General features: G+C 44.9%; 1 protein-coding gene across 1 annotated transcript; it reads right to left on the reverse strand.

Moving 5' to 3' along the window:
• Nucleotides 1-6,664: 6,664 nt before the first annotated feature.
• LOC133920571 (AT-hook motif nuclear-localized protein 24-like) lies at nt 6,665-8,293 on the reverse strand. Its single transcript, XM_062365175.1, has one exon. It carries the CDS (start codon nt 7,872-7,874, stop codon nt 6,918-6,920), a length of 957 nt encoding a protein of 318 aa, XP_062221159.1. The 5' UTR covers nt 7,875-8,293; the 3' UTR covers nt 6,665-6,917.
• Nucleotides 8,294-10,918: the final 2,625 nt, after the last annotated feature.

Raw genomic sequence — 10,918 nt, forward strand, 5'->3', positions numbered from 1 at the left:
TAGGGCATCCTCATTTAATGGGAAACTCGATTCTAGTACTAATTTGCTATGGTGACATATCTGCAGTTTTCATTGTATCCTCTTTGTCATCCACCCAGACTTGAGCAAGATCATTGTCTTGGACTCTCAAAAGAGAGATAAGATGACTTACCAACATCTCATTGACATGCTAAACAGGTTAACTCGATCATTTAATCTTCTCGATGATTGCATCTAAGTTTAATTGGTATTCATATTCATGTACACAAGATACTGCAAAAAGAGTGTTATCCACGTTCCATAGAGGAAGCAGTACGATGTAAAAACCGACTTTCTGGTACACAACCCATATTCATGTCTTGCATTTCCTACTGAATAAAAAGGTTCAATTCATTCCACTGACAAATTCTTTTCTCTTGAAGTGTATGAGGCAGCCACCCAGCAACAATCTCTGCGTGTTTTATGTTTTTACTTTCATGCACGCATTCAGCCCGGACAAAGACGCTGTTAGGTTCAATGATCTTGAGGTATGAAATAACATATCGACGCCTTCTTTTCAATTTCTACACGTGTTCAAGGACTAATTCTTTCGATTCTTCAAATGTAGCGCTCCAAACCACACAAGTGTGTTACAACATGCAGAAATACACGCCGTTTAAGAACACATGGCCAGGTTCTTCTTGGAACATGTTATCAACCCAAACGGCGAGTTTCATGAAATGATCGTGTCAATGCATGAGAGATCTTCAGATGACATTATATCTTCTAGTAGAGAGTATGCGACAAAGAGGAAGGCTACTGAAGGGATCAGTGATGTCCTAAAAGGGGGGGGGGGTGAATTAGGACACTTAGAACTATTTTGGCTCCAGAAAACAACACAAGATAAACCTATATCAATTTCTATCTAAATGTGCTCTAGGTTTATCTAGTGTGTCTACTCTACCGATCAAAAGAACTTGCAACCTATCTAGGAAGGTAAATTGCAATAATGTAAATATGGAAACGTAGATAACGTAGAGAAAGCAAACTTGACACAAGGATTTTTATCCCATGGTATCAATAGCATGAATACCACCCCTAGTCCACGTTGAAGCTCCACAAAGGATATACTCCCGATCGGCACCTGATCACAGCCTTTGAGCCACCAAGTTACAAAGACAAGGCCTCCACCCAGATGAGCCACCAAGCCACCAAGTAAAGATCTCACCACTAGCCTCTCTTTCGGTTTCTTGTCACTGTGATCACTTCGGAGCTTGAGCCACAAGGACAAGGGTCTCTGCGTCCCCGCACAATCGCCTTGCCACAGCTCCACACTAAGTCGGGGGGTCAACAAGCTTGCTGGCGAGTCACCAAGACTCCAAGGTGCTGGCGTACCAAGAGGTACACTTTTGGATCAATCCTTGATCCACTCTCTAGGCAACAATCACCTAGAAACTCACTCTTTAGGCCTATAAGCACTAATCACTCACTAATATTATGCTTAATCGCCTTGGATGATCACTTTAATCACTTTGGTGGCTTGGATGTCTTCCCAGGTGTACATGAACTTCTCAGGACTCCAGCAACCTTAAATGACTGAGTGGAGGGGTATTTATAGCCTCAAACCCGCCAACTAGCCGTTTTCCCAACGGCTCAACTTTACTGTTAACACCGGATGATCCAGCGTTGATAGTGGTACTAATACCGGATCATCCGGTGAATACTTCCTCAGAAACTAGCCGTTGAAACCCCCACTCAAGCCTCTGTGAACACCGAACACTCCTATGTATACTCCATCTTCACCACCGGACTTTCCGGTGAGTATACCTTAGCCATCCGAGCCAACATCTTCTCTATGTAAATTTCTTCGGTGTATTCTCTAGTGGACATCACTTCATCACCAGACCGGTGTGTTATCTTCAGCCAACCGAGCCAATGCAACCCTCTCTGGAAAATATGCTCCAGTGTACACATCTTCAGAGCATCGAACCTTCCGGTGAGGTCAATGCATTCTCCCCTTTGTCAACAATACTCCGGTGCTTTCCTCCGATGTGTTCAACCAATAACCGGACTATCCAGTGAGGCTTTCATGCCTCTATCCCCCTTTGAAAGAGATGCTCCGGTGAGTGCAAATACTTGGAGCACCGGACCATCCGATATAGTCATTTCTCCTGGGACTTTTTCTAATTCAACCAAACTTTGTCCTGGCTTTGGTGACTTCTTCATGTATTGCATCCATACGACCTACTAACATATATTCTTGACGAATATGTTAGTCCCAATGACTATATTGTCATTAATCACAAAAATCACAATCATGGCCTAATGGGACCATTTTCGCTACAGCTACCAAGGGGCTTGACAACATATTATATTTTACCAATTGACACAATATTAATGAATGACATTAATTTCTATTTATTAATGAATGATATGAATTACTATGTATGATGTGAAGTTGGTATCGTCGGATGACTCTTCGATAGAATGACCTTCAAACGATGATGCGAAGGAGGAGCAGGAAGCAGCATCCCGTAAGCGTGCCCAGGAGGAGGAGGATGAGAGGCTGGCCCATCAGCTGTGCACTGCGGATGAGCAAGAAGCAGCGTCTCGTAAGCGTGACCATAATGAGGAGGACAAGAGGGTGGCCCGAGGGCTCAAACTGTAGAGGCGTTCAGGCGTTAGACTTCTATGTCTTTGACACGCCAGCGAGCCTGGAGCATAGGTGACGCTGCGGTCTATCAGGCATGGTTTGGTCCTCTGCTCCACCACCATCGCCCCCTTGGCATCCCCGGACGTACACACACCATCAGTCGTTAGTGCAGAGACACGATCCTCATTGCGAGAGAGGTAGAGGGATACTGGACTGGCTCAACTCGACCAACTTTTCACGGGGTGACCTGTGAGAACTATTATGTATATATGTGTGTTTGTCGATGCCTGACTTGTAATATGTGTTCATTACTATATATTAATGAAGGTGCTTTTATTATTGATTTACAGTAAATATGTGTATCATTGTATGCATGTATTGAGAGAGAGACGGAGATATCGAGGAGAGAGAGGGAGTACAGAGAGGGCAGAGAGAGGGAGGACCAAGGAGGGAGAGGGAAAACACTACCGGCTGAAACCTTCAGCCGGTAGTGATTCTAGCGAATCAGTGCCGGCCGAAGGCTTTAGCTGGTACTGATGCCTTGGGTATTACTGCTGGTCAAATCATTCAGTCGACAGTGATAACCCCCTTCACTGTTGGTCCATCAAGCCGACGGTGATAGTCCTCGACTATTACTGTTCATTGTCCACTGCTGACTCTAAAACCATATTTCATTGAAAACTACCGAAGATGATATGTATGCATAGTACTGACATCATATGTACATACTGCTGAATAGTTAGTAGCATAGTTCCATGACTCGTGTTTTTTGAAAAAAGGCACAATCCTATCATCGAGCATGTAGCTGCTGCTTCTACTAAACAAGATGTTCCTACTGCTCCCGTCGAAGCAAAATAGGATTGATAAATATTTGGTGTAGAGTGGGTATAAGTTTCATATACTGTCAATCGAAACCATGAAGTTTTCTCTGCTGGAAATCGAATGAAATTTCATTAGTAGGAATTAGTTGAGAGATATGAAAGTTCAACAAAATCTTACAAAAAATTGAAAACGTATATATGTTGTTGAAGGTTTCATTATTTCGTTTGAGACATCGGTGTCCAGGGGCGTACGAAGAACTTTCTGCCTCCGAGAGAAGACAGTGGTGTTATAGATCTATTTAGTGGGGTGGCAAGGCTGCCCATTCTGAAGAAATGAGAGGGTACCAGTATATTGCCATAGGCACCGCTTTAAGCTTAGTCAAGTAGTTCAAATCTACTAGCAAATTGTAATGAAGACAAATCTGAAAACAGGAGAGTGTTGGTTTTGACATCCAGGATCGAATAATTATAGAAACACAAGAACACACGAGTTTTCGAGGCCTCGATAGCTTAGCCTTTGCCTTTTCTTTAGGTCCGAGCTCGTTAAGTACTTAACTAAGTACTTCCGAGCTTCTCAACCTTACAACTTGATCGACTCTTTTCTCATAGTCTTTCTCTTCTTCGGGACACATTATGGGGTGCCTCCCTCCCTTTCATTATATACTTAGACTCTAAATCCTACTCTGATACAATCCTATTCCTACTCAGACTCTAATGCTAATCCTATTAGGATATTATTTTAAATTTGACATGGACTCTCATGCATACCAAAACTAAACCTACCATAAAAAAAGATTAATTTTCAACATTCCCCCTTAATCGTGTTTTCTTCACGTTAGAATAGTGTCGGGTGGTCATCATCCTTTGCAGCTATAAACAATGTCTTCTCCTGTTTCTTTGACTTCTCGCATTCCCACTGGAAGTGCCTATAATCATTACACTTGTAGCACCTCACTTTAGCCTTGTCGAATTTCCGATTCTTGCTGCCTCGTCCACCGCTGTTGGAGGAGTCGTCACCACCATCCTTCTGCTCCTTAGCCCTCCATTGTTCTCGGTTGAGCAACAAATTCTTATCTTCATCCTTCTCCTTAGCTCTCCATTGGGCTTTGGTGAGCAACACATGCTCAGTATTGATGTCGACGTCGTCTTCATTGCCGCGCAACCTTTATTCGTACGCTCAAAGCCTACCAAGACCTCCTCGATTGACATGGTCTCGAGGTCACCGAATTGCTCGATTAAAGCGACGATCTGCAAGAACTTGTTTGGTGTGGCTCTAAGGATCTTCCTTACCACATACGAGTCCTCCATCTTGTCGCCGAGCCTACGAATCATGATGACCATGGAATTTACTTTTATTGCAAAGTGGTCGCCCGACTCTGTGCTCTTCATCTGCAAGCCATCCAACTCTTCTCTGAGGGTTTGAACACGGGCATCCTTGACGCGTTTGGCACCTTGGTACATCATCTTGATGCACTCCCATGCCTCCTTGGAAGTTTCCTTCTCGGATACTACACGCAGCGTCTCCTCCGGGATGCCTTTATAGATGGTGGCAACTGCTATCTGATCCTTCTTCATGTCCACTTTTTCCTTCGGATCATCATGCTTGACAGCATCCAAAACGCCTTGTGCACGTATGAACACCTTCATCTTGATCGCCCATGTTGTGTATTTGCTCCTCGGGAGCATCGGATTTTGTAGCGACACTAGTGAACTCTCTTTCGCCAGTGCTCTTGATCCAGACATCGTCACCGATGTTGATTTGCTACCTCTGCTATCCTTCAACCGCACACAACAGATTTCCTAGCTTCTCTGAGTACGTATCTTCTGAGTACTTACAAACTTGCCGAGTAGATTCGAGCTTGCTGAGTACTTAACCAAGTACTTCCGAGCTTCTCGACGAATTCTGGCTCTAATCTTCACCTAGGCTCTGATACCAATTGTTGGTTTTGACATCTAGGATAGTATAATTATAGAAATACAAGAACACAAGAACACACAAGTTTCCGATGCTGCGACAGCTTAGCCTTTGCCTTTTCTTTAGATCTGAGCTCGCTGAGTACTTAACTGAGTACTTCTGAACTTCTCGACCTTACAACTTAATCGACTCTTTTCTCATAGCCTTTCTCTTCTTCGGGATACATTATGGGGTGCCCACTCCCTTCATTATATAGGAGCTAAGTACTAGACTCTAAATTCTATTCCGATACAATCATATTTCTACTTAGACTTTAATCATACTCCTATTAAAATACTATTTTAACTTTAACATGAACTCTCATGCATACTAAAACTAAACCTATCATAAAATAAGATTAATTTCCAACAGAGAGCAGCCATATCTTCATGTTAGATTACCATGCCGTCTAAATTGACCAAACCAGAGGAAAAAAAAAAACATGACATAACATGGCATCAAATAGGGGCCAGATCTAACACCTCGTGTTCTCCCTTGTTTGGTGCTGCAGGCATTAAATCTGGCAATTTGCCTCGAAAAGGTACGACTTCCACTGACCCTCTACCTGCAACGTGTTGCAGTTCTCACATTCATAGATCCCTAACCAGGAGACATCAGGAACAAGAGGAACAGATAAAATATTTCCCCAAGTCTGAGCTCTCACGCATTGGCTACTTATTGGGCATAGCCCTGATTGCCGTCACCATTTGACTCGGTGGTGATTATTTTAGTAGCAGTGCAGTATGAACACTGAGCAATGAAGAGCAACAAGAACAGAAGAAGCGAGCATTTGTACGTATGAAGATATCGAATTGTAAGGCACTAGTACGTGCGATGGGAGATACTACTGCTACTTGGCCTGCAGAACATAATGGTGGCAATTGGTCAGTTTTACAGAGCTTCAGTTATTCTCGGAGTCAGTGTCCATGGGAGTGTAGGAAGTGATGGCAGGAATTGTAGCATGCGATGATGATGGTGGTGGTGGTGCGCGTGGTGGTAGGTGTCAGGACCGGCACTTCTCGTACCGATCAAACCTTCACTTCCAAGGTTTGGAAGTAAGAGAGGTATGCACAGGCCAGGGTAAAAGTACACACATCTTTCCATATGCTCCCAATCCTATCTCAGCATTTTATCCTGTTTCCGTTCCTTTCTCTGGCTAGCTCTTCGTCCTACCTTCGTATGTCGATCAAGGGACAATGTGGCAGTTCTTTAAACAGAAAAGGCTACAAAGAAAGAACTAGTTCTAAACGGATAAAAATGACTAAGCCAGCTGCTGAATGAAAATAAGAAAGATCATTATAAGGTACAAGCCTCTCATCAAGTCAACAGCAAGATCAGTTATGACACAAGAAATAGCCAAAATAAACGATAGAGATCGAGCTACATATTCCGAAACAATCCTTAAGAGAAATTACTAATTAACATCCGAAATCATATGCATAATTCCCACGGAATTCCTCCACGATTCCACTCCAAGTGAAGACTGAAGAAAGCTAAATCACTTAACCTTCTAAGCAACGCGCGGCTTCGATTAGAAGGGCGCTGGACGACCACCGGCCGCGCCCGGGTTCCATCCGTAGGCGGCTTCCGGTGGCATCTGCACGTTGCCGAGAAGGTTCGGTGGCAGTCCCTGGAAGAGGCTTGGGTCGACAGAGCCGGCAAGCTGTGCGGCTTGCTGCGCACCAGCGAGAATCCCGGCGCTGTCGGCTTGTCCTTGGGCAGCGAGCAGGTCGTCGTCCTCCAATGGCAGCCGCTCGTACACCGCGTTCGCGAAAGAGGCTGCCATTATCACCACCGGCCCAGCTGCTGTCAGGGCGCCGACGACGCTGCCGCCTACCACCTGCCCCTGACCGCCGGCAAGGTAGACGGTGAGCCCAGTGGCTTCTGGCGGAGCGGGCGGCGGGAGAAAGGAGCCGGAGAGCGAGAGGATCTCAAAGCGGCCATGGAGGGCGACCACTGCGCTTTGAGAGGCCGGCTGCCGCAGGGTGACGTTCGCCACGGTGCCAGCGCCGCTGAGCACGCAGACCCCGCGCTGCCGGCGGCGCGCGAACGCCGTGATGCTCTCGGAGACGTCGCAGCCGCCGGCCACCTCCATGACGTGCGTCCGGAGCGTGTTAGCACTGTCCCTCGTGATGATGATCGGCGGCTTCGGCTTGTTCTTGGACCCCGCTGAACGGCCCTTCGGGCGGCGTGGGGTGTTCTCACCGCCCTCCAACCCGCCACCAGAAGGGTGAACCAGCTCCAGGTCGCCTCCATCGCCGCCGCCGCCGCCACTTCCGTTTCCATTGCCGCTGTTCTCGTCATCCTCGTGGTCGCGCTTGGTGCCGCGGCCGCCGAACACCCCCGGCGTGCCGCCGCCCTGGTCATCCTCGGTCTTGAGCAGCAGCCGGTGGTGATGCTGCTGCTGCTGGAGATGGTGATGGAAGTCACGGGTGTTGAACGGTGGAGGAAGATGGTGGCCGTGCATGGATGCTGTGACCGGATCCATCCTCACAAGATAGAAGCTAGGCTATTCTTTCCCTCCAGCCCTGCTCTTCTCTCGCTCGCTTTCTTTTTCTTGCGAAATCTTTTTTATTTCGCTGGCCTCAATCTTATCTAGTAACAAATCTCTGAAGTGGCCAGGGACGAAACCTACGAGATGGAACAGTGGCAACGAAAGCAAAGGGAGGAGTAGAGTAAGGAGGAAGAGGCGGCCGGGGAGGAGCAGCAGAAGGATTAGCAAATTATTAAGCAAGGAAAGGGAGGAAAGCTAGGAGAGGCCGGAGCGCATGGTTGGGCTGTGGTGTGTTGTGTAGGAGGGAAAAGAGATGGATGCAAAGAGAGACGGCGCCCTGCCCCTTCTTTCCTCGCTGCTCACTCTCTCCGCTTTGCCGCTGCTGATTAGAATAATGATAGGTGGGAGGGTGGTGGGAGGGACGCTACCACCACTACTGCTACTACCCCTCACCAGACACAGTAGAGAGAGAGACCGGACCAAGCGAGGGAGGAGGCGAAGGCACGTTCCATGTCAACCACCAACTTCTCAGCTGATTCTAGGGCATCTAACTACACTAGCTATTCCTCCTCCTCTTTCTCTCTCTAGGTAACCATTTCTTCTCTCCCTTTTTCTTTGATAGGTGCCCGATGACTAGTCTGCGAAACCTCATTTGTTTCCCGGCATATGTGCGTGATCAAAAGTTGTTCCTGACTTGTGGAGTACAATTTTGTGCTAGTGATGTGTAATCTGGAATGTATTTGTTTCTCAAGCATCACATCTCTAAAGTTGAGTGTTCAGATGTGGCCAAATGTTTAATCGATCCTGATGCGACATTCAAAGTTTCGGTCTACTCAGTGAACAGTGATCAACGAGTTTCATGTTGTGTTTGTGACCAGAGTGTAAGGTTCATGTGTTAACTAATATATATCATGAATTTCTGATGGTTCAGTCTAATCCTGCGTGTTAGTAAGATTAAGCTAATAACGTCCAAATGGAAATACTTGGGTGGGTAGGCCGGATATATAGAGCCGTTGAACGATCCATATCACAAGGTCAAGTTCACATGCATACAGATCGATATTACGATGAACTTTCAATTTTTCCAGGAAAATCTTTTCTACGCTCAACTAATTAATTTATCCTCGGTTTTCATTGAATCTTTTGATTGGCCTTATGCAACTTGACACAACGATAGAAACCATACAACAGTACGGCAATCTATCGGTATATTACTGATCAAGAGGGTATGTATGCAACTATGCATGCCACTGAAATATATGCTTCTCTCATATAAACCTTCTCATAGAAGAACACTCTCATACATTATTTCAAATGGCTGAGTCAAGCAGCTGGGGAGATCAGCAACACATTGGTTGAAGAACAGAAAGCGAGGGACCCAAATTTTATGGGCTCTTGTCACACCCCACCATGTAATGCATTTCTGCTTAATGATAGCATGAAAGTGACCAGTTATACTTTGGGTGGGGATATTCCGAGGGCTGGCCCGTCTTCCTGGAAAAGGTTAGTTGCAGCGCTATCCTTCCTATCCAGCTTAGCTTCTTCTAGGCAAGCACAACAGCAAACCATGGAGCCATCGTTGCCTCCCTTCTTTGCCGTGTGGGCGGGTATCCTGGACCCACCTCTAGTCGAGCAGCCACCCAACATCAAGGTTCACAAATGTGTTACGATCCTGAAAACGTTCTGCCAGCGGTAACCGTACAGTAATTTAGTGAAATTTGATAGAAATCTATAAAATTTCATCAAAATTTTAATTTTTTTGAATTTGAGTTTAATCGGTAACGCTTGATTTATAAATACGGTACGGATCGAATCATCCAGTAACCATAATAATTAAGTGGTTACCGACCATAAATTGAACCCTGCCCAACACCAATAGGCAGTGCTTAATCTGTTCTTCAGACAGGCTGGTTCTGGGGAGTCGAACCCTAACTAATTAATCATGGCTAGAGTCGTAGAGCTAGCTGCTTGATCATAATCCTCCAGCCCTTCCGACACTCGATGTGGCCACCCACGCCCTCCGCTGGCCCAAAAGACTCACTTGCCATTGGCCGTCGTATCGCTGTCCCATTGGTCCAAATCGAACGGTGAAGCCAGCACTTAATTTATGCCGACCAGATGGATTAACTATTTTCTTAATCCCCTGATTAGCACGTAGCGAGCCCCTTGATTAAACAATGGGGTGCTCCTGCCTCAAGCTTGCTAGCGCGACAATTTATGTGTCATTAGGTTGTATACACTAGCACAAAAATATTTCTTTAGTCGGTTCCTAAGAGCCATTGCAGTTGGTTTTCCAACCATCCAAAACATATCAACTATGATAATTAATGATTATCATAATCAGTACAAGAATCCCAGTCGATTCAAAAGAAAATTAACTATGATAAAAATAATCCAAGTTAGTTCATTATCCTAGTTGGTATCATGAATCGGCTGGGATGACTACTATTCAAATATCGATAATGAACCGATAAACTGCACCATAGATATACCACCAAACATATATATATATATATATATATATTTCACCATAGACATATATAGCCATACATTCAGAATTCATACACAATATCGCGGTCAGTAATTCATACACATTCAGATTCACATGTACGTTCATTGTTGGTTCATGAATTTCACGTTGACATTCACATTCAAAAGTTTGAATTCAAAAAAAATATCACATGAACAACAATTTGATGTTCACTTAGCCTCTTGTTTTCTCTCATTTCCTTCTCCTTGCTACACCTAGAAAGCAATAAATGACAACAATAAAGTTAAAATTACAAGTCATGTTCTAGAATGTAAGATATATACAATATACAATGGTTGGAAACTCACATTCATTATTTGCGATTGTCAAAAAACAAGTCGTTTGAGTTAATGATGTTTCTCAAGATGAAGTAACACATGTGTTTACAGGTTCTATTGAGTTCTGAACCGTGAAGCACGCTTTGAGACATGAGTCAGCGCTGTAGGAATGATAAAAAATTTGCTACATTAAGTAAACACATAATATGTTGAAACTGGTATATATATTG

The sequence above is a fragment of the Phragmites australis genome, chromosome 6 (genome assembly GCF_958298935.1).
Source record: "Phragmites australis chromosome 6, lpPhrAust1.1, whole genome shotgun sequence".
NCBI lineage: Eukaryota > Viridiplantae > Streptophyta > Magnoliopsida > Poales > Poaceae > Phragmites > Phragmites australis.

Coding starts and splice junctions, on each gene's coding strand:
- LOC133920571 (XM_062365175.1), bottom strand. CDS start 7,874: ATGGATCCGGTCACAGCATCCATGCACGGCCACCATCTTCCTCCACCG.